This window comes from Zalophus californianus, chromosome 3, assembly GCF_009762305.2.
Source record: "Zalophus californianus isolate mZalCal1 chromosome 3, mZalCal1.pri.v2, whole genome shotgun sequence".
Lineage (NCBI taxonomy): Eukaryota > Metazoa > Chordata > Mammalia > Carnivora > Otariidae > Zalophus > Zalophus californianus.
Genome location: NC_045597.1, coordinates 151,758,100 through 151,781,879, shown reverse-complemented (window position 1 = coordinate 151,781,879; position 23,780 = coordinate 151,758,100). Strand labels below are relative to the sequence as shown.

The 23,780-nt window shown below is 39.3% G+C and overlaps 1 protein-coding gene, 1 long non-coding RNA gene and 1 pseudogene across 4 annotated transcripts in view; 2 read left to right on the top strand and 1 right to left on the bottom strand.

The window, feature by feature from the left end:
• LOC113919581 overlaps nucleotides 1-23,780 on the top strand; it is a 202,221-nt gene that overhangs the window by 167,825 nt on the left and 10,616 nt on the right. The gene's annotated exons all lie outside the window — the stretch shown is intronic.
• On the top strand, nucleotides 5,800-6,451 carry LOC113919580 (annotated as a pseudogene).
• NAB1 (NGFI-A binding protein 1) overlaps nucleotides 20,843-23,780 on the bottom strand; it is a 47,628-nt gene continuing 44,690 nt past the window's right edge. For all 3 annotated transcript variants that reach the window (XM_027588932.1, XM_027588931.1, XM_027588933.1), the window contains exon 8: nucleotides 20,843-23,366. In XM_027588932.1, coding sequence (XP_027444733.1) covers nucleotides 23,278-23,366 — 89 coding nt within the window. In that variant the 3' untranslated portion in view covers nucleotides 20,843-23,277. The remainder of the gene's footprint in view (nucleotides 23,367-23,780) is intronic.

Here is a 23,780-nt window from a genome sequence, read left to right as displayed (position 1 = left end):
TTATACACAATTATTATCACTTTCATTGTTATTACAAACAAAACATAGAATTAGTATGAGATAACAAAAGAAAGCAGAGTTAAATGAGCAGCCAGCCACACAAAGCAGCAATGTATTCCTAGCCTGTGTGAGCCATAGCATTTTCATTTTTCTTATTTTGGTGCTAGTTCTTGATTATAATTGTAGGAAATTTGTGTTATGCAAAACATGTTCTTTAATTAGTCAATTGTCTTACAAGCAGTTCATGTTAAGAAAACTTGCTCTGAGGAAATAGTATCTCTACTTAATACCCAGGAATGGAAGTGTGGTCCACCTCATTCCAGATCTTTTAAAGGGACCCAGCCCATCTACCCCAACCCCTTTAGAATTCCTGATTTTGAATCTTTGTCCTATTTTGGTTCCATATCTTGGTTCTTGGTCTCCCCACAGACCTCCAGACTAGTATCCTGATTTCAGATTTAGTATCTCAGAAGCCTCTTCAGGACAGAGTTCTCAACCAAGCCAATCAGGGGTAAGAAGAGATCCTCGGTCCCTGAGCATTGGCACAGCATGTGACATCTGCTGACCTCTGCCCAGTTCTCACCTCTTCAGAGAGGAATACTGTATAGGTGTGACCAGTAAGTAAGGAACACCCGTTAGCACTCTCAATTCTTTTTCAGCCTCATCTGTGGATGCTCACTGATATGGCTGATCAGAGCAAGACAGATTCTTATGCCTTTGGGAGGTTTGATCCAATCTAGTTTGGAAGAAAAGACTAGGATTTCTTCCCATCTGGAGATTCCATAGCCTATTCTTATCAGTGCTTGCAACTATAGAACAAAGTTATTTTGAGCAAGGATTTGTAGTTTACAGCCCGATTCTTTCAGTGTGAATAAGCAGTGCTATTTATAGTTATCTCATTTTATTGCTTTAATTTATGTATCTGCAAGACTCTGTTCTAATTGTGGGTGATTATCAGGAGGGAAAATGTGCTCTCATGCACTTCAGGGGATTTGTTTGTGAGCCTCTGGTTTTAAATAGCCCATTTATTCCCCAGTGTGTAGAAAATCAATTTTATGGATCTTCAAACATACATAATAACCATCGTGAATAATAGTAAATATTAAAGTGATATTAGCACATTACTTGCTTTAATGGTTTTTCTTTTCTAACTATAAAGTTACCTATGTTTCTGCTATGTACTTTCAAGGGTATTTCTAGTGTAATACAATACAAAGAGAGACTTTGACCCTCTCTGTGTAATACTAGGAGAATTCAAAATTAGTTAATAGCACCGATGGGGAGATACAAGGCCTCAAGCAACAGAGAAGATCCTCTAAGGCATAGAAATGACAGGACTGGATTTCTGCTAGCTATAGATGACCTTAAGGAAGCATGATATATCCAAGCAGAGCTCACCAGCCCTAACAAGTATTTGATATGTGTCTTTCCAGTCCAGCCTTCTCAATAACATAGAGTTACATTTCTCAACCAAAAATTAGATGAGATTTTTTTTTTAAGATTTTATTTATTTATTTGACAGAGAGACACAGCGAGAGAGGGAACACAAGCAGGGGGAGTGGGAGAGGGAGAAGCAGGCTTCCCGCGGAGCAGGGAGCCTGATGCGGGGCTCGATACCAGGACCCTGGGACCATGACCTGAGCCGAAGGCAGACGCTTAACGACTGAGCCACCCAGGCGCCCCAGATGAGAAGATTCTTTTTCTCAAAACTGGAAATGCATTTTTGTTGCTTTACCTATACTGTTCCCCCCAACAGTATTATCATATTCTCTAATACTCTAGGCCTTTGTATGTTATTTCATCTGACCTTAATGCCATTGTTCACCTATCAAAACCCTACTCATATTGAAGGATATTAAATGGTACCACTTCCAAAAGATCTTTTCTGATCAAAATCAACCCTCCCCAGTTAAAATCAACTCCCCTCCATCCTCATTTGCAACTTATTAGTTATTTCATTTTTTTATATCATGACTAGTTGCTATATCAACTTGTTCATTTCTACACTCCTAGAATTCAGATTGTCTCATTTATCTATGCAGATCCCACAAAATCCCTATGTATCTCCTCACATAAGTTATAAAGGAGAAGTTATATAATTGCTATATGAGCACAATAGAGATGGGATGAACTAGAATATCCCCCTCATTGTCACAGTCCTATCAATGGGAAACTTGGAATCCAAAGAATCTGAGCGAAGCCTGAGCCATCTTCTTGGACAGCTGGTGTGGTGACTCAAATCTTCAAGTTGCGCCCAGTAAAGAAACAAGTGTTTCTTGTCCTCAAAAACAGTGGGTTCCATTTTTCTGAAAAGAGTAAGAAAAAAGACATGCTAATAGGAGAAATAGCCTTTCTTCGATGTGAGTTTAGATTGCGTTGTCTTGCACAAAAAGTAATGCTTACATTGGTGAGGTGTGATTACTTCTAGGTTACCAGCAAGGGAAACCGATTGCAGTTCTCATGGTGGGGAGATGAAACTGGGATTAGAACATCCAATTTCACCCTCATTCAGGGGCCTAGAGTCTGTCCCTCCCCTCCAGAGCTGACTGAACCAGCATCAGTGCCCCGAAGAGCACCTTGTCAAAGCCTCTTCCTCCTATGGAAGAGATTTCCCCAGAGAGAGGATGAGCCCCTTAATGAGGAGTAGGGGAAGATGGAGGTGGGGAAAGGACAGGAGGATGTATCTACAGAAGACATCTTTCCTTTAAAGCCCAAGTTGGGAAGGGAATACCTTCAATAGAAACACAACCAGGGTCTCTTTCACACTGCCCTGCTATCCTGGGATTTGACACTTCCATGGAGAAAAACAATAACAACAAACCATTTCATGGAGGCTCTATTTATTTCATCAAATAGGGAATGGCAAGCCAAGGGATCAGACAGAGGCAGAGCTGGAGTGTACTCTGCCCTCAAGGGGATTACTAGAACTGGTCATACCTGGTTAACGGCAATAATGAGGAGACCTACTGTCTACAGAAACAAAGAACCTGATGAGGCGTAGAGATGGTCACACTGGATTCCCAGACTGTATCCATATGTTAGTAGAAAACATCCTAAAAATCAGATAGGAGGGGACAGCAACTCTTTCTGCCCACGGGTCCTGTCCCCGTGCTTAATAAAATCACCTTTTTGCACCAAAGATGTCTCAAGAATTCTTTCTTGGCCGTCGGCTTCCAACCCTAACGTCTTTCCTACATCATTAAAGGGCTGTTAATAATCCTACATATTTGTCTGACCTTTCGTCAAGAGAGCTTTAAACTTTTCTGCACTTGTCAGTTCCTTGTCCTTACAGCCCTCACCTGAGAGGTATATAGAGCTAAATCCACCAGTCAAAATCTCTTTCTTTTCCTTTGAGGAACAAAAAAAGGAATTTCTTTTTTTTTAATTAAAATTTTTGAAATTTAAATGCAATTAATTAGCATATAATGTATTATCAGGTTCAGAGGTAGAGGTCAGTGATTAATCAGTTGCATGTAATACCCTGTGCTCCTTACATCACGTGCCCTCCTTAATGTCCTTCATTCAGTTACCCCATCCCCCCACCCTTCTCCCCTCCAGCAGCCTTCAGTTTGTTTCCTGTGCTTAAGAGTCTCTGGTTTGTCTCCCTCTCTGATTTTGTCTTGTTTTATTTTTTTCTCTCTTCTCCGATGATCCTCCGTTTTGTTTCTTAAATTCCACATATCAGCGAGATCATATGATAATTATCTTCTCTGATTGGCTTATTTTGCTTAGTATAACACCCTCTATTTCCATCCTCGTCGTTGCAAATGGCAAGATTTCATTTTTTGATGGCTGAGTAGTATTCCTCTATGTATATATACCAAATCCTCTTTATCCATTCATGTTGATGGACATCTGGGCTTTTTCCATAGTTTGGCTATTGTGGACATTACTGCTATAAACATTGGGGTGCAGGTGCCCCTTCAGATCACTACATTTGTATCTTTGGGGTAAATACCCAGTAGTGCAATTACTGGGTCGTAGAATAGCTCTATTTTCAACTTTTTGAGGAAGCTCCATGATGTTTTCCAGAATGACTGCACCAGCTTGCATTCCCACCAACAGTGTAAGAGGCTTCCCCTTTCTCTGCATCCTCGCCAACATCTGTCATTTCCTGACTTGTTAATTTTAGCCATTCTGACTGATGCGAAGTGGTATCTCATTGTGATGAGTGATGTTGAGCATTTTTTCATATGTCTGTTGGCCATTTGGATGTCTTCTTTGGAGAAATGTCTGTTCATATCTTCTGTCCATTTCTTGATTGGATTATTTGTTCTTTGGGTATTGAGTTTGATAAGTTCTTTATAGATTTTTGGATACTAGCTCTTTATCTGATATGTCATTCGCAAATATCTGCTCTCATTCTGTCTGTTGTCTTTTGGTTTTGTTGACTATTTCCTTCTAAAACAGGAATTTCTAGAAAGAGTGACACCCTGGACATTATCTCATATGAGGGCTGTCCTCCCACCCTCTTCTGATCACTTACACACCTGTCCAGGAACCCAGTGCTGAGCATAAAAAGAGATTGCAGGTGAAGAAGCAGGGCTCCTGCTACTCAAATAGGACTGTGGGACTGAGTGCTGGATTATGGGGTTCAGATCCAAAGTGTTCTAGGAAAGATGGCAGGGTTGAGAGAGCTGGGATCTCAGGGAATGCCTGGCACATAAATAAATACTTGCTGAATGGATGAGTGAGCAAATAAATAAAGGATCGAGGTTTTAAGGGATTTGGAACAATAATGACTTATGTTCACAGCTGTGTGGGATTTACTAGTTTATTAAGGTCTTACTTATTGTTATCTCATTTGAGTCCTGTAACAGCCCTGTAAGAAAAGCAGGGCAGAAATTGTCCTTTCCATTTTCCAGATGATGAGATTGAGTCCCAGAGGGATGATGTAACTTTTATTAATCCAGCACACATTTACTGAGTGCTGATTATGTACTAGGACTTGCGCTAGAGGCTAGAGATGCAGAAATGAAGTACATTAGGTCCAAGATGCTTGGTCTGAAGGAGGAGCTGGAATAGTAAACAGTTGTGAAATGATACCAGTGTTAGTGTGTTAGCTGTTAGTGTGCTCTGGGGGCATAGAGGCAGGAGTGCATGTATACCTCTGCCATGCACAGGGAAGGTGAGGCTTCATTTGGATCTATAAGGATGAAGAGGAGTTTATTAGAAGAGTGTTGTGAACAGAAAGAATACATGTCTAAAGGGACAAAGCAAGAAATAACATGGCATATTTAAAGTGTAATTTGGTATAAAAGTGGTGCAGGTTGGTAGGGAGAAGGCTAAGGGGAGGATAAAGTTTTGAGAGTTTATTCTTTGGTTAGTTGGTTCTTTGTCAAGTTAAACAGTTTGGACTTGATCTTTAGAGACATGGGGAGCCATGAACATTTTTGAAACAGGAATGATAGCCCTGTGCTGAGCCTTTCCTGGAATATTCGTGTGTTTACTGTTTTGGCTTTTTCTTTTCAAAACTCAGCTCAGAAGCCGCCTCCTATGGTAGACTCTCTTGACGATCATGCCTTCAAATTGGGTTAGATATCAGATGTTTCTTGTGGGCTTCCTGGGCCAAGGCTTCCCTCCGTCTTATAACTTGTCTACTGACTTGTTACCCCGTGTTTACATGCTTTTTCACTCTAATCTGTGGCCACTCAGAGTTCATACACCATTTCTGATTCATATTTGTAGTCCCTATACCCAGCACAGGGCTTGACCCAGAGCAACGTGCTAAGTATTTGCAGAAGGAATGAATGGGAGGAACCAGGTTCCACCCCAATCCTGAGACAACATTTGGAGCAGATGGCTTCAGTGACTGATAGTAAAGCTGGAGTCAAAATGCTTCCGACCAGAATTTTGACTGCATGTTCAAACTGCTCATCATCAGCAACAGCAGCATTGGCAAAACTTCCTTCCTCTTCCACTATGCTGATGACACCTTTATCCCAGCCTTCGTCAGCACTGTGGACATTGACTTCAAGGTGAAGACAGTCTACAGCCATGAAAAATGAGTGAAGCCGCAGATCTGGGACACAGCTGGACAAGAGTGGTACCGGACCATCACCACAGCCTATTACTGTGGGGCCTTCATTCTGATGTATGACATTACCAATGAGGATTCCTTCAATGCTGTCCAAGATTGGGCTACTCAGATCAAGACCTACTCCTGGGACAATGCACAGGTTATCCTGGTTGGGCACAAGTGTGACATGGAGGTAGAGAGGGTTGTTCCCACCGAGAAGGGCCTGCTCCTTGCAGAGCAGCTTGGGTTTGACTTCTTTAAAGCCAGCGCCAAGGAGAACATCAGTGTGAGGCAGGCCTTCGAGTGGCTGTAGATGCCATTAGTGACAAGATGTCTGATTCGCTGGACACGGACCCCTCCACGTTTGGCACCTCCAAGAACACCTGTTTCTCGGACACCCCACCGCTGCTGCAGTGGAATTGCTCATGTTAGATTCTGCATCTCTACTAAGTTATCCCTGATTACCTGCCACAACTGGAGGATCAGCTTGTGCCTGGGATTGCATGCAAGAGACAGGCCCATGAGATACGAATACTGTTAAGTGATGTTTTTGAAGGCCTTCTTCCCTTATATGAAGTAGGCAAAACTCAAATTTATTCATTCATATTTACTCATTCACTAAATGTCTAGTATGTGTCAGGAAAAAAAAAGATAGGAGGGACCTACCTCATCATTCTCTGGTGATGAATAATAGGGATTCTGATATGAAATTTCCCTTTGGACTTTCATAGCTGGAGGCTCAGAGTAGATGAGTAGAGATTTAGGGTACCATAAGTGGAATCTTTGCTGAAATAAATCATTTACATAGGGAAAGAAGGCAAAAAATATACTCATATATCTTCTCACTATATAGGGAAGATAATATAAGCATAACCTAACAAAGATATCACAAATTCAAGCCAATATTCTTTAAATATTGTTCCACATGTGTTTAATAGGGTTGGGGATAAACTGATATTTTATTCACAAAAGCTGTATACTTCCTTATGTTCAAAAGAATTTATTACATAACCTGAATGTAGCACATTATTACTTTTCAGTTTTTCCATCACTGCTGTCACTAATATCAATCTAACTTTATTTTGCTGAACCCATTGGAATTTGCTTCATTTGGAAAAGAACACTGTTCCAGTTTCAATTAGCTCTCAGTTATAGAATCTTAATTATCTGACCCAGCAGACAGTCAAAACTGTTCTATTCAATTTTTTCAAATCACAATCAGAAAATGAAATGTATTCTGTGCAAGAAACTTAAAGAAACAAGAGAAAGACAACTTCTTCAGGGATATAGTCCTATAGCCCAAAGTCAAGACTAAAATAATTTGGCCAAAAGATCCAACTTATCTGTACTATAGTTCTCTCTCTGTCCCTCTGTCTTTCTCTTCTTCCGGTTTTATTTTGCAGTTTTTTGAAGTAGGAAACTTCCTATTAAGTGCTCAAAATGTAGGTAATCAAACAAATCACTTTTCAATTTAAGAGAGAGAGAGGGAGAGAGAGAATGCACACAGGGGGAAGGGCAAAGGAGAGAGAGTCCTAACCACACTCCATGCTGAGCCCAGAGCCCCACACAGGGCCCGATCCCACCACCTTGAGATCACCACCTGAGCCAAAACCAAGAGTTGGATGCTTAACCCACTGCACCACCCAAGCACCTCTGGTGACATAATTTTAGCTGGTTGAGACTTCAGGAAACCATCCGCTGATTTCATGTTTGGTATCCAACTTAAAATTGCAGTGTACAATAGGCATTTGTATGTTGCAAGATACTCACTAGAGATTGTTTGATACTTCTACTCAAGAACACCAAAGGAGCAGAACAACTTACATTTAACCTGTTAAGCAATTAATCATCACCATATTCCCAATTTGTTCCAGTGTGTCTATGTGAATTCCTATGGACTAGATAGAGTCCCAGGACAATCAACAGGCTAGTTACCTTTTAAACCAGGTCTGAGTTTAAAAGAATTCCTTTTGTGGGAAATCCTGTAGGACTCAATAATTAAACAGTTCATTGGTTTCTTTCAGAGAACATTGCTATGAAATTATTTGAAACTGGCCGTTTCACTATTTGTGATGTCATCAGTCACTAGTTGGGCTGAAGGTCTAGCTTTTTTTTTGTTCTGTAATGACATGTCTAGTTTACATGGATACTATTAATGTCTTCTCTCTGTTCCTAAAAAAAAAGATAGTTATAATTCAATGAGTCTTTTAGTCTGTTTTATTAGGAAGTTTGTAAAATTCAGAAATCAAGGAATTTCCTCTGGAAAACAATGTTAGTTTTCTAGGGCTGTCGTAACAAAGTACCACAAACCCAGTGGCTTAACCAACAGAAATTAATTTTCTTATAATTCTAGAGGCTAAAAGTCCAAGATCAAGGTGTCAGCAGAGCTGGTTCCCTCTGAGGGCTGTGAACGAAGGATCTGTTCCAGCCTCTCTCCCCATCATCTTGTAGTTGGCCACCTTCTCTCTGTCTCCTGCCCTCTGTGTGTGTCTGTGCCTCAATTTCCTCTTTCTATAAGGGCAGCAATTGTATTAGATTAGGGCCCACTCATCACCCCATTTCAATTTAATTAGCTCTTTAAAGACTCTGTCTCCAAATATGGCTACATTCTGAAGTACTGGGGAGTTAAAACTTCAACCTATGAATTTTTAGGGGGATAGAATTCACCCCGTAACATCTGGAAATGAAGTTTTGAGTCAGGGCTGCACATGGGCTCTCCAGCAAAGTGTGTCCCAAGTAAGTGGTATTCCCAAACCATGCCAGCACCCGGCTTGACATGCACCCCGGGCTTGCTTTCTTCTTCTCTTCTTCAGCTTCAGCTTCGTGACATCTGCTCCCCAGAAGGCGCAGGGAGAAGGCTCACTGTATAGCCACCAGCCTATGAGATCTCCAGAGTCTTTGTCCAGGGTGCAGGGTCTGCTCCCACAGCTGCTGGTCTCTGGGGTGTCTCGGCCATGCTCCAACCACACTTGTCAACTCCTGAAGCAGCTCTGGCCATACTCCAAATCTCACAAATTCTTCTTGACTAACTCATTCAGCTCCAGCCTCCAACTCCTCACAGCACAGAGGACCTCAAATCAGGCCAAGGGATTTAGAGGAGAGACTTCACTCTGCCCTTTCCAGTGTTCTCCTCCCTCCACCTCAGTCCATCTATCCTACAAAATGTCCTCTCTCCTATCACAGTTTCAGGACAAGGACTTTAATCCAGAAGAATGGAAACAAGCAAGCTCTGGTATATGAATGTCCATGGGCATGGTAAGAGTGAGCAGGATGGGTGGGTGGGGGGTGACACACTGGGCCGGTGGTGAGGAGGTACATCATGTGTTTGCCTGTATGTATTGGTGATTTTAGCACAGGATTTAATTTTTTAATACTGGCTCTTTGAATGATCAGCCTGTAGCCATCTAGGAATATGGTGAGATAAAGAGAATCACAGAATCTTAAATAAAGAGTTGTAAGAAACATTCAAGATACTTTTACCAGTGTCTTTATAGTTTAAGTGAAAAAATTGGGGCACAGAAATACTGCAGCCAAGATTATATAATAGTTCATTAAATTTTTTAAGTCTGACAGCTAACATATATGTAATAATCTGATGCTATGAATTATAACTGTGTAAAGAGTTTCATGTGAAGGCACTTTGGAATGTACGCCCAGTCTAGGACATTCCCCTAAAATATCCCCACCATCTAGAGTAGATGAATCTCCACTCCTCTTTCCACAGTTGGTTGAACTGGTGTATACACTTGACTCAGGCTAAGCCAATTAGAATCCCTTCCGTGGCAATTTGGAATTGGACTTGGAGATAGCAGCAATCTATATGACCCTGTGACAAGGTCAAGTTCTCCACTATCCATCCAGTAATAGCCAAGTACTGGGACAGTGGCATCCTTTGCCCACTACCACTAACCTGCCCCTGAAGTCAAGGCCCACCTTCAATGGTGGAAAGCTTAGGGATGTCCTGCTCTGTTGGAAAGGCCAATTATGAATGTGGAGAGATCAGATGGAGGTCCTCAAATTCCTCCAGAGGGTCCAGGAGGGCCCCTTCTGCTGGATGGACCGAGGTGAGGTAATGTGCTCACTGCCATCAGTGGAAGGGCCTCTAAAGGTAGCACAGCAACTAAGCCCAGCTAATTGTGGCTCCTTGGCACAAAGGACCATGGTGATCGTGGGCTTACTCCAGTAGTGACCCATGACTTGCAGGCCAGCTGGGTTCCCCCAGGTGGTTCCCAACCCTGGTGTTAGGTACTCATGGCCTCTCTAGACCAACTCTGCCTCCATCCACATGGCTCCCCCAAGGTCCTGCTCCCTTCTCCCTGGCTCCACTGATCTCATCTCCTTTCTCCCTGGGGAGGGGGTAATTACAGTCATGGTTTTCTTCCAGTCTCTTTCCTATGTATTATTATTATTAGAACATAAATCCTATGCCCTACTTCCTTAAAGGCCTTTCCTTCCAATTCTCACAATCCTTTTCTCCCCTCAACAAAACCTCACCTCATTCAGATCAAAAACTTTGGCTTCTACGCATGTGTGAGGGCAGGGAATATATGGGAAATCTCTGTAAGTTCCCTTTGATTTGGCTGTGAACCTTAAACGGCTCTTAAAAAAAAAAAAAAGCTTGGCTTCCAGAACTGTTGTTTCTTTTTTTTTTTTTAAGATTTTATTTATTTATTTGAGAGAGAGAGAAACAGCACGAGAGGGGAAAGGGTCCGAGGGAGAAGCAGGCTCCCCGCCGAGCCGGGAGCCCGATGTGGGACTCGATCCCAGGACTCCCGGATCATGACCTGAGCCAAAGGCAGCCGCTTAACCAACTGAGCCACCCAGGCGCCCCTGGAAGTATTGTTTCTGATAGACTCTTACAAAAGAACCTCTTTTTTAAATAAGAAAAAAAAAGTATTGACTGTTTCTTTATCTTTGCATACTGGCTGGAACCTCCCTAATTCTCCTTTAGTCAATGTGGATGGCTCTGGGGGAGCAGAAGGAAATACAAAACAGAAATAAACTCACAGATTCATATTTCAAGAAATCACCTAAGTAGGTAAACTCACTATTTTTGGCAGTCCTATGCCACCTTGTGAATTAGCAGCAGGTAAAGCCAGTTGTCAGGGACAATACTGAAAGGTAGTGGGGAGAGGATGAGGGGGTGCCCGACACTTTTTAGCTTCCCGGTTTCTGCCCGACTAGAACCTGTTTATCCTCATACCCTTAAACATCACTGTATTTCTAAAATAAATTTCTAATTTTTCTTCAGCTAGCTCAAATGAGCTTATATATTTAGCAACCAAAATGGTGCTAATGAATACAGTTTTATAGTTTCAAAGCTAATCTACATTTTACTGTCTTGAAAAAAAAAACACTATAGACATTAATAGATGGTTAAATGGCCCAAAACTTTTAATTATGAAAATCTGTATTATTTATTGCAACTCTGTAGTTAATATTTTCTTGATAAGGATATCAGAATGTGGTTGCAACATACAATCTTATGTGTTGGTATGCATCTGGAAAGAGATGTGGACAAGATAATATACTAGCTCCCTTATGCCAACTGGTAGTTGCTGGCCGAGAATGTCTTCTCCAGATAAAGGCTTCCTCTGAGCATTGAGGATTAGCAAGAAGAGACTGGACCTTGGGAGCAAGAGGCAGTGTTCCATCCTCAGTCACTACAGGATGCTCTGATGTTGTTGACTACCTTGCCTTGCTTTGAGGTCTGCCATATCCTAGGGATGCAGGTTGTTTCCTTTCCGTATTGTGTTCTCACTGTCTGACCCTTTCCTTTTAGGGAAACTGTGCAAGCCCCCTTCTTGGGAATTTTGGTCCCATGGCTCCTTCTAAGCAATCACATTCTCTCAGTAAGGAATTTGGAATTGGGCTTTCCAGACTCTCATCCGTCCTGGTTGAAGTCTGGACAGAAAGTCATTGTCAGGCTGAGCCAGGCAGCCATGAGCAGCCTGAAGCAGCCGCTGCTGGTCTGACAGACATGCAGAGGGAAGGGCAGAGTGGGAAGCATTCAGCTTCAGTGATACAGAAGGAGAGAATAACTTTCGCTTCTAAATCCCCAGCTTCTTGGGCTCCAGTTCTTCCCGAAGTTGCACTGACCTCCTGTCCTGGGTTCCTTGAGATATCCTTGTATCCTTCCAAAAAAACTTTCTGTGTGCTTAAACCGATTTGAATGAGCTCAATAAAGAGCTCACTGTAGGGGCCAGTCATCGTGTAAGATAAGAGTATGTAGCCTGCCACCCATTCACCTGATTCTCAAAACAGGGAATAGCAAATAAAAAGAAGATAATCCAAGTTTGTTTTTTCCCTTCCCATGTATTTTTTCAAGCAGAGAGATGTATTTCAATTTCTTGAATTTGCTTTTCAATATGGATAGAGATTTAAGAACTTGTTTTACCAAGTGCCATTTTATTTTCGTTGTAGGCCTAGATGTGAGAGCCAAAAGATACCTAAGCCTAAGATAGGAGATGACAGATTCAGGAGTTCTCATTTTAAATAATATTGAGGCCATCGGATCCTTTTCCTCACAAATTTCAAATATTTGTGGGGTGACCTAGTACCAGAAATCTCCTACCATCTGTAAGATTCAGGTTGAACTCTAACGAATAAAAAAGCTACCTGGAAATGAAATGCCATCCTTGTCCAAAATAGATATGGACAGCTTGATTGTAGCCTTCTAGATGATTAAATCTAGAAGAGATGAAGGAGGTTAGGGCTTCTTAACCTGGAGTCCATTATATATTGGGTGAGGCTGTGAGTCCACTGAAATGTATGCAAAAGGTCTGTATATATTATGAGGAGAGGATCAATACACTTCATCAGATTATCAAAGAGCACATGTTACTAGAAACCTGTGAAAGTTCAACCTTTTTTTACAGATGAGGAATGACAGCATCGCAAAGATGTGACCCAGTAAGCCACATATAAAGACAATGGCAGAGCCCAGGACTGGAATCCTGATGTCCTGAACCTTAGTCAATTAAGCACCTCCTAAATGCTTAAATAAAAAAGCCCCTTTATTAATTTTTTTAAAGCCCTTCATTTTTTTAAGTAGGATTGTAACAAGTAAAGCATGTTCTTTAATGGAAAGAAAAGTTGCAGATTCCAAGAATTTTTTTCCTCGGTAACTATTAGTAATAACAAACATTGTAAGATAGCATCATAGATTCTTGGGATACTCATGGAATCAGGTAGGGCAGTATCTGTACCTCGTAAATGAGACTGACAATTTTAGAGCACCCTTGTGTTTTTTTACATGCCATAATCCCACAACAACCTTGGAATTTGGAGAATATCTCTTATGATTTACATTTTACAAATGAGAAAACTGAAGGTCAAAAAGCTTTAATGACTCGCTTAAACGTCTCATCGCCTGAAGATAAAACCAATTATAAAACGGAGGCTTTTTGACGCCCAGTCCTTTGATCTGTAGCACTTGGCTTTGAACTGCCAAAGTGTACTGCTCTGGATGAGGGAAATGTAGCTTTAGATCTGAGATATAAAGTGACGTGTTGGTGGCGGTCAAATAAATGGTAGATGCACCAGGACTCAGGTTAATGTCTCCTGAATTGTCTCTAACCACTAATAAGAAGTAAGAAGTTTTTGGTTTGGGGAAGTAACACAAGTCTTCCCTAGTGGAGAAGCAAAGTGGTGCAGGAGAAAGAGCGCTAGACCAGGGAGGGTCTTGTCCCAGCTCTGTCACTTAGAGGCTGTGAGACCGTTAACAAGTCACTTAACAGGGAGAGCTGGGTTCATTTTGAGAACGGGACATGTGCTCTCAACATTCTATACTCTTTCAATAGGAAAGGTTCCTTAGACTCTTCCATCTGTGTGTATCACCACCCATATGGTAGCATTTACCTTATTAGAATTCTGGTGCCCCACCTGCAGTCAAACAAACAAAAAATGGATATCTTGTGAGAGGATTTGAGAGAATCAAGTGAATTTTAAAAGCTACTTTTGTTAAGTTAAAGATAGCAAATTTCAAAGAATGAGGCTAATTTCCTTAACTCAGAGGTTTTTTTAATAAAAGTTAATGACTTTGTAGACTACTAACATTTGAATTTTTATAGCTCCTTTACTCTTGATTCTCATGTTCTTTGAGTTGGGGCAGGCCTGTCTTCCCAAACTGCCAGGATGTGGTGGGGCACGTACACCTTGTTAGCCCTGCTATGCATGCATCCATTCCCTTTGGGGGCAGAAGCAAAGGGCAGATATATCAAGTTGCCTGTCATGGAATTAAAGTCATCAGAGTTCATCATTTCTGTGAGATCAGGTAGAGTATGAACTTCAGCTACTAGAGTGTTCTAATCCTACCGCAAAGCTGCCTTTAGGATGAGGAAAACAAGTACATTCTAGAGGTTGAAACATATTTCAAATCTTTAAAGATATATTCATTGGTGAATTGTTACTGTTTTCTTCTAAACATTCTCTTCATTCTTGATTTATATATCACTGTATGTAAGCAGTGATAAAAGTAGTGTTTTAAAACAAACAAGATTATTATAAATAGCCAAATGATTGTGATGGTGGCCTGGCATCATGGGTTGAGAATCATCAGTATTTTACTATTAAAAGGTAATTTTACTGAAACACATAGAAAAACAAAGAAAACAAAACAAATGTTGTCTTTTACACAAATCTCTTCTGTAAAGTTTAGTGTTCCCAATGAGATGTTATAGGATCCTACTTTAGTCTTTTGAGATACAGACTACGGACAGGAGCTGGGATGAGGAGCTTAAGGATTCTAGGTGCACTGAGTTCTGGAGCACTTGACCTGAGCTCCAGACTTTTCAATGTCTAGACTTTTGTTTCTGAGTAAATCCTAAATAGCGTTGCTAAGACCAACTGAGGCCTTCAAACTCAACATGTCAAACAGAGCTCCCTGTGGAACGCAGCTCCCACAATGGCCCACAGTGATACCCGTTTTTTGGTATTTATGCTTTTGAATGAAGACAGAGAATGGATCTGGGTGGTGGGCAGTTTGTGGTTCTTACTCTTTGCATTTGTTCAGAATAATGCTGTTTATGTCATAAATGTTTGGAGTTCAGGAATCGTACCTTAATTTGTTCTTATATGTCCTTAGATGTGCCTTAAAAATGTCAGTGATGATCATTTTATTTAGAAAACCCTTGAGTTTTAAAAAAACATTTTAACAAAGCATGATTTCTCTATCTTAAAAAAAGACCTTCAATTTAAGAAATAAAGTACAATACTCATATATTTGATTTTGAATTTATCTTAAGCCATCAAGGCCCATGCTGCTGCTTCTTCAACCCTTCCATATTTGTCTCATTAGAAGCTGGCACATTGGCTCACATAAGGGAGCTAGAGGCAAGCTTTTTTAAATGTACAGTCTAATTTCCTTCCTCCTTAGGGACAGAAACCAAAGCAGAAGCAATTATCACCTGTAAACTAATTCCTTCTCTAGGTATCAGTGAGTTCCTAAATCTCTTGGAGCAGTTTTTCCTTTCATAAAACAAGGAAAATAATGCCAAACTTGCAGGGTGTGAAAAGGATTAATTAGATCACAACTGCAAGCTTTAAGTGAAAGTACTATTTCTAGAATTTTGCACTCAGTTCAGGAAAGGAGAATGGGCTAGATTTCACGATTGTAAAATTAGCTTTTTCTCTTTGTAATTAATAATTTGTGGGTGAAATTTGGAGATGTAAATGGAGTTAAATGAACCCTGGTTCCAAATCTAGCAAATTTGTTTCTTTCTCTGAATCCCTCCTGTCTCTCCTCCCTCTGAACACACTGAAAACACACCTTAACCTTTCATCATGGTGTTAAGGTTTATTTGTGGATTATCACTCTATCTATATAACAAACTTTGCTCTTGGTGGAGTCTCTCTAGGAAAATGATTTCAAATTCTCAAAAGTCCTTAACTCTAGCTTGGACTTTTTATATTATCTTTGTTTTGCTATTTCTTGCTGCCTACATGGCAGCCCTACTCACATGTACCTACAACTCCAAAACAGAACGTGTGTGAAACAAAGTATTATCGAACACCAAACTCTTTTCTTTAAGTTCGCTACTCCTTTTCTTTTCCCAGGGTCAGAGTCATATGGATAATCTCCATCCAACTGGTATGTTCCTCTCTGATGAGCCAGACATTTATTTTAGTCTGTTATCAAGCCCTGCTGCCTTGATCGCTGTCTTCCTCTATTAGTGAGTGCCCCTCAAGGGAAGGGACAATGTCTTAAGATCTTTGTGTTCCCAGTTCCTAACATTGTGCCTGGATATTTTCAAGCAGATGACTTAACAAGTGTTTGCTGAGTGAATGAATTATTGCACGACTGGGTAGCCATCATTCTTGTTCCCCTTGGTCCTCATTCTCACTGTTCCTTTTGGCCACCTGAGTGCCGGACACTGCAGCAATATCCGAGCCACTACTTCCCTTCCTCAGCGCCGATTCCAGCCCTCAACACCTTAAAGATCCAATTTGTATTACTTTGCTCCTGTGTTCCAAACATTTTTGGACTGTTTCACTACCCTCCTGAAAAGCTTCTAATTACTTCCCAAATAAAGGAGAACTTCATAGGAGTTTCAAAAGATTTCATTTAATGGACATTCTTTTCTAGGTGTTTCATCTCTAATGACATTTTTGCTTGAATTCTTTGCTCTAGTCCATTGCATTTCCCAATGGTACTTGAATGTGACGTTCCTGCTCCCCGACCCAGGCCTGTCCCAGGCAGTGCAATGTCCTTTTACTTGTCTGCTTAAATACCTGCCTTCAGAATGGCTTGATATTTACTTCCTTTAGGAAGCTTCTGCTGGAAGCTGGACACTACTAACAACTAACCAGCTGATCAGTACTCATAGCCTAGTTGTTTCTACATGTTTAGTTAAGCTTCATCTGCATTTTAAAGTGTTAACTGTGCTAGAATGCAAAATGCTTACAAAAGTGAAGGCCAGACACCTGGCTCAACGGAAATTTGGCAGGATAGGGTGCATGTGGACTTTGCCATCAAACAGACAGACTGGCCCAAGTTACTAGGAGTTCCTAACAGTGTAATCTGCAAAATGGGTTAATAATCACCTCCTGGAGTTGCAGAGGATTAAATGCATAGCAGTTGGCCCAGTGCTGGGAAATGGTAAATTTGACATGGCAGTAACACAATAACCACTGGAGTAAAACTATAAGCCTCAATTTGAGATCTTTTGCTTTCCAAAGCAGAACTAGTTGTCTTTTTAATAAGGGAACACAGGAGAAAGTGATTTATTTCTCCTGTTTAAAGTCTTGGGAAATGAGATCTTTCTTCTCACCTTTAAATATTACAACATATTAATTTTTGATTCTCTGAATAAATTAGGTAACCTCAAATTTATCTCACATTGAAATGCTAATTTTTAAAATACGTGCAAGTTGCCTTTTTAATACCCTAAAAATTGAAGTACCTGGCTATCTCTGTGGTTATCTTTTTCATTATACAAACTGAATCTTGTCTTCTCATCAAAAAAAAAGATCAAAGATGTGGTCCAATCTGAGTTAGGCCAATGCATGCAAAAAAATTCCATCAAAATATGGACCTGCTCCGACGACAGAACTGGCTGAATTCGGAAAGGAAAAGAATGGCCTAGTCTGTTTTAACTGTTGACGGAAAACAGCCTTATATTATGTTGTTGGGAACCTGAAGGCGGAAAGAGTGTGCTTTTTAAAAAACATTAACTAAAATGATGAGGCTCTGAAGGGCCCTACGGTATAATATGCTACCAAAGAAATCACAGTCTTCTGGGAAGGACGATAAATAGCAGGGGGTGGGGCTAGACCACAGGTGTCTGGTTTAACAGTTCGCAGTGGAGAGTGGTAGGGAGTCTCAGATTATACAATGCTTCTGCTGAGCCAGTTCCTGGTAAGATTCCACCCACGTATGCACTACTTAAGTATCTTCCTACGTACTTGCGCCTAAGTGACCTGTCAGCAGAGGGTATCTGTGACAGTTGTAAGACAATGGCCTTGCTTGCTTAGGATTGTGTGTGGGTGTCGAACATGGCACTTTATACATAAATTTATGAGGTGCAAACTTTTAATGCAAAGATGACTCATAAAGTTTCAGAATGTGTAAATATGAAGCACAATCTAACTTACACCATCATTGGTGCTCACCCACAGTAAAACTAGGCTGTTTACCAAATTGTTTGGATTACCAGGACATTCACAAAATTCACCACTCTTCGTAAGTTGATGAGGAAAACTCTTGGGCTGATGTCAACATTTGTATGGCACTACCATCTTATCTTGAACAAGTGTTATATTTATTTCATCTGCATTTTGGAACATGTTTGATGGCAGCATTCAATTAACTCTGAGTTTGTGAAGACGTCATTTTTTTTTGGAGAAGTTACACTGGAAAACTTAGACAGCAGTTGTCTAATAAAAGTAAAAAAACTAAATAGAAGCAATTTCACTGAAGTGTCTGGAATCAGGCAATAAGAATAAAATGGGAAAAAAAGAATAAAATGGAAAAAGGATCATAACTAAACATTTCATGTTATGTTGAAAAAAAAAACCCTAAGATTAGTATTTTATGTGATTCATTTCTGATGTTCCTTGAGGGTTTTATCCAGTTGCTATAAACATTTCCTTTAATTGAGGATGAACTTATAAAGACTAAACCTTTAACATTATTGGAGCAATATGCTGGAAATAGATATTTAGTTGTCAGAAGAATAACCTTGGAAACTGTGACCAAATAGATACAACTAGGAGACCCAAAATTCAATAGGATGCTGTTTTAATACTTAAAAATTTCGTGGCCTTTAAAAGACAGGGAGAATATGAAAGAATAAAGAAATAAAAGAGCTTAGTTAACCAATTCTGTAAATAGAACCCAATCATTGTTCATAGTTCCCTTAAAAGTGATTAAAATTTGCTAAACTGATAAAGATTTGCAAGTTGGACTTAAAAAATAAATTTGATTAGCTTTTTGTGCATACAAAAAATAAAAAGACCTTCAAGGTATTTTTTTTAAATATTCATAGGTCAGTAGAAATGAAGTCAGAGATTTTAAAGCTTTAACCACTGCAAACTCAAAAAGTAAAAAAAAAATCCTAGCCTTAGCATTTAGTTTTTGATCACTTCTATGTAAAATAAGAATGATCTTACAGAGTCAGTAAGGAAATAGTTAACAGATTTTTTTTTTTTTTTTTAAAGATTAAACATACTTACAATAAAAACAAATTTCGGGACATTGGATCATTCTTTTATTAATTTTGAAGGCCCATTTGAGAATCTCATTTATGAGGACACCCACAGATAATAATGAATAAATAAGCTTGGCTTCCCTGAAACAACACCCATGCACACAACTGGACCATAAGGTGGTTTTTAGTTGAATAGCAGCTACCGTATTTGGTTATATGCTTTAAGCCGTTACAAACATAAAACATTTACTCAATTCTAACTTAGATGTTTACTACCAAATTCATTTCCTATAAGAGACAGATCTCCTAGTTTCATTAGGTTAATACCTTGATTTTCTTTTGAAGACTCAGTGCAGTATTAAGTGAAGTTACAAGCAAAAGAGGTATCGTGTCAGTAATACTTTAACATTTGAGTAACCAAGTGAGCAGACTATAGGTTGAGAAAATTCCTTGCATGCTTATTTAGGTTTTAAGTCTTAAATACCATCAACTATAACTGTAAACACATATTAGGTGCCAGTAGTCCCATAATCACCAAATCCTAAGCTTTTACCCAAGTGGTCTTACTAATTAAGAACAATGAAAAAGCACATTTCTCCCCCTGCCTTTTGACAGGTTCAGTGGGACAGCAAAAAGAATTCTTATCCTGGCAAGCAGATCTAACTGGCTAAAGCTAGTAATTTTTTTTTTTAAGTGGCCTCAAAGTCAAAGAAATGCACTACCACTATGTCTTTCTAGCACATCTCACTTTTCTGTTAACTATTCTAGTTCTGGCTGATCTCTTCTGCATCTCAGGCTAATGTTTGCTTTCACCTGTAAAGTGCCTACTACCACAGTGCCTACTGAACACAGAATACACTTAAAATGTCAGCTCCTTATTCATTCCAAGTCTGTAATATTGAAATTTGTATTTTATCTGAGTGGTATTAGTTCCCCTTCAACTAGGTACTGGATTCACAAAGGGCAAGGATCACACCTTACGTTTCTTCTGTGGCCTCCACCCTCCACAGTGTTGGGACCCCATGAAGCGCTTCACTAATCTACCAAATGCATCAATTAAAACCTCACTGCAGGGGCGCCTGGGTGGCTCAGTTAAGCATCCGACTCTTGATTTCAGCTCAGGTCATGATCTCGGGGTCGTGAGATCGAGCCCCAAGTCAGGCTCCACCCTAGCCACGAGGCCTAATTAAATTCTCTCTCCTTCCCCCCTCCCCCCCGCTCTTGATCTCACTCTCTCAAAAAACAAAACAAAAAAAACCTTCATTGCAAAGCTTTTGCTCATTCTCTACCATAAGTTAACTCAATATCATATAATTAGCTGTGATACTGAGGCCACATCACATTCACACTTTACAAATATTATTATAAATGTTAAATCCTAATGTTCCTTTTATTAATTTAGTTGGTTAGATATGGTGGATAGCTTTTACAATGTCTTTGTAAACCTCTCTTAAGCGAGAATATAAACCAAACCCCATCCCCCGACAGACCAGAGTCACCTGAGTACCTGTTTGCCAAATAACTTTCTAGAAATGAAGGTAGCTGATAGTAATAATTTGTCTTAAGTCCTGGGTCCGGCCCCTTACCCCCAAACCCAGCCCAAATAATCAGAGAGGGGAGGCTAATATCACCTACTGTGAAAAGTGCTTTGCAGAAAGTTATATACACATAAATGTGTGAGGCACAGAAAATCTTTATTGCCACAGGAAGCAAGTGCACTCGTCCCACCTCACCAACAGATTAAGAGTCACAGAAACGCAGACTTCACATAATAAAGTACAACACAGACTTGGGGAGAAATGGTCCCTTGGACTATATTGGCTGTAATACTGAGGTAACCAATTGACCTTGTTCAGTGAAAATACCTCTAACACAATGAAAAAATCAACTAGTTATAACATCCAATTCATATATACAATTCAAATAAAAATATATATTATTTGCTTCAATGTATAGCAAATTTAATACATTAGTGTTTACAAAATAAAAACTGTATTCTACTGAAATTTTTCTTGTGCTTCCCCCTTATCATTAAGCTTGAAAGACCAGGAAAGTGTGATACTTAAGGAAACTTATTTATGGATTTAAAGATGCAGTTCGTGGGGCCATGATAGACAGATAAATATTAACTGGAAGATTACCGCATCTTTAAAAATTGTTGCTTATTAAAATCTACAAACTTGAACTGTAAGACACAATTAAAAAAAAACCCACAAAATTTCTCAAAATAGATTAGAATACAGGAAACGTTTCATGAAACTACTGAGATACTAACCAGTTCTATGGCTAATATTAAAAACTGAACAATCTATTTAAATCGTACTCATACTATTTCTACACACAGTGAAGAATACAACCACAATAATCAACCTTAAGCTAGCAACAAAGTTGGAAGGTCCATAAAAAGCTTCTTCAGTGGGCAAAACACTATGGTACAATTAAAACATTTAGGTAGGGAAAAGAGCCTTTCAATAGTATAAAAGTTGTTTACTGGTGTTTCTACTATAAAGCTATTCTACAAATCAAAATAAAAAAGCAATTATATATGTGACAGTGATCAGAGACTATACAGTCCAGACATTTCATCCAACATTTGGCTGATGAATTTTAGTATAACAGATTATGACTTAATATTTTTTACAGTTATGACCTAGAGCAGAACTAAAAACAAAAAAACACCACATATTCCAACTCAGGACGCTGTTCTCAGCAATATCTGGGTTTAGATGAATCTGGAGGAAGTAGGTAAAGTTGTCAAATGTCTTCTCTTAACCAAAAAGAAAAAATGTAAATTGGTAGAAATGGTATTTTTTTAACTATGGATTCCAATGTGAAGTTCTCATAAGTATGCAAGGGCATTATTAACATTTAAGCACACCCCCATAAGTATGCACGGAGCCCATTTATTAAATAGGGGGAAGGAATTAAAATATACTTTCAAGCTAAAATGAATTTTAAGAAAAAACTGCATACACAAATATGAAAGGTATACAAACTGTAAAATAAATAATGAATCCAGGTGTCAACTAGACCTCCACAGAATTATGCCTGCAAACGTGGAAGTAGTGATTGTCCACACTTGGGATGGTCTGGGTGGGAAGACATTTCCCAAGGGAGAGCCGCCTACTTTCTCTGACTCCATCCAGGACATCATGAATTTCTAGATATAAAATGGTTCTTACTCTACTACATAATTATAGTCTTTTTAACAAGTCACCATCCTTATCACATTTGAGGTTAACTTACTATGTCTTAATCTATTTAACACATTCTTAAACAGCAATGTTTAAGTCACGGCTTTTACACATCAGTTCACTTGTTTCAAGTTCTCTGTCCAAGGAATAGCTTCCTATTTTTATTATGAGATAATGATATAATCCTAATCAACTAAGAGAGATTTTCTACTCTAGTGCTCATCTTTTTAACTTTACTTTAGTATTTATTAATTGCATAAATGTGCCTGACTGAGCCAGCAAAAGTTGACATTTTACTACTAAAAATGACACATTTCCTGTTAAACAAAATCAGTTTTATCCAATATTAAATCCACAATATTTTCCTTGGTTTAAATTGAGCATTTGCTTTCCCTTTTTTTCAAAGTCACTGCAACCTTGCCAATAACTACATCACTTAAACTTTCTTTACAACTGCAAAGATTCTAAACTCTAACATATAATAACATTTATGCTAAACACACTTAAAAGTAGACAGTGAAGTTTCAAGTAAAATAAACTGTATCCACATTTATTGGACCAAACATGTCTCCACATCTAGATTTTACTTCTATAAATTACACAAATACATTGTACATTCTTAAATAATGAATGCTTACAATATTAATTTGTAAGCTTTTCCACATAAAACAACTTACACAGGAATGTGAATGGATCAGTATTTCTGTTACAGACTGCAACATTCTCTCAAATTTTCTCCTTTGTGGCTGTTGTTTTGTCTTCCTGGTTTCCGCAGACTACGAATCAGTCCTTATGCTTTGGCTATGAAATCTGTTTGAGCTGAATGAGGCAACGTTGGTTATTAAGGCTTATTTCTACGATGGAGCATTATCCTTAAATTGAGTGCCATTTCCAGAGAACAGTGGGAGAATCACAGCTATCTTGAATCTTCAGGCTCTGTTTTGATGACTTTCTTTTCTAAAGTAAAAGCTGAGTGAGGGTAGTCTTTTAAAATCCCAAGATTCTCTGCATAAAAATGGAAACACAAAGTATGTTGATACTTTAAATCAATGGATCACAAAAAACAAATTCCAACTTATGAAACAAACCCCCAAACTCCATAGCAAACAGTATCAACTATTCATAATTCTGTAATTCCATACAAAAATTTTATGTTTATAGAGTTGCGGTCACGAGCTTGGCTTCTGGGTTTGAATTCCATCTCTTCCAATTACAACCTTGTACATCTCCAGGCAACTTACATACCTCTCTAGGCCTTAGTGTCTTTCTTCTATAAAATGGGGATACTATCTATATAGGCTGGCATGAGAGTTAAATCATGAAAGGCACAAAAAAGCACTTAGCATACAGACGTGTTTTTCTTTAATGCTTGGTTCAACATAAAAAAAATATGTAAAATAAAACTGGTCATGCATCGAC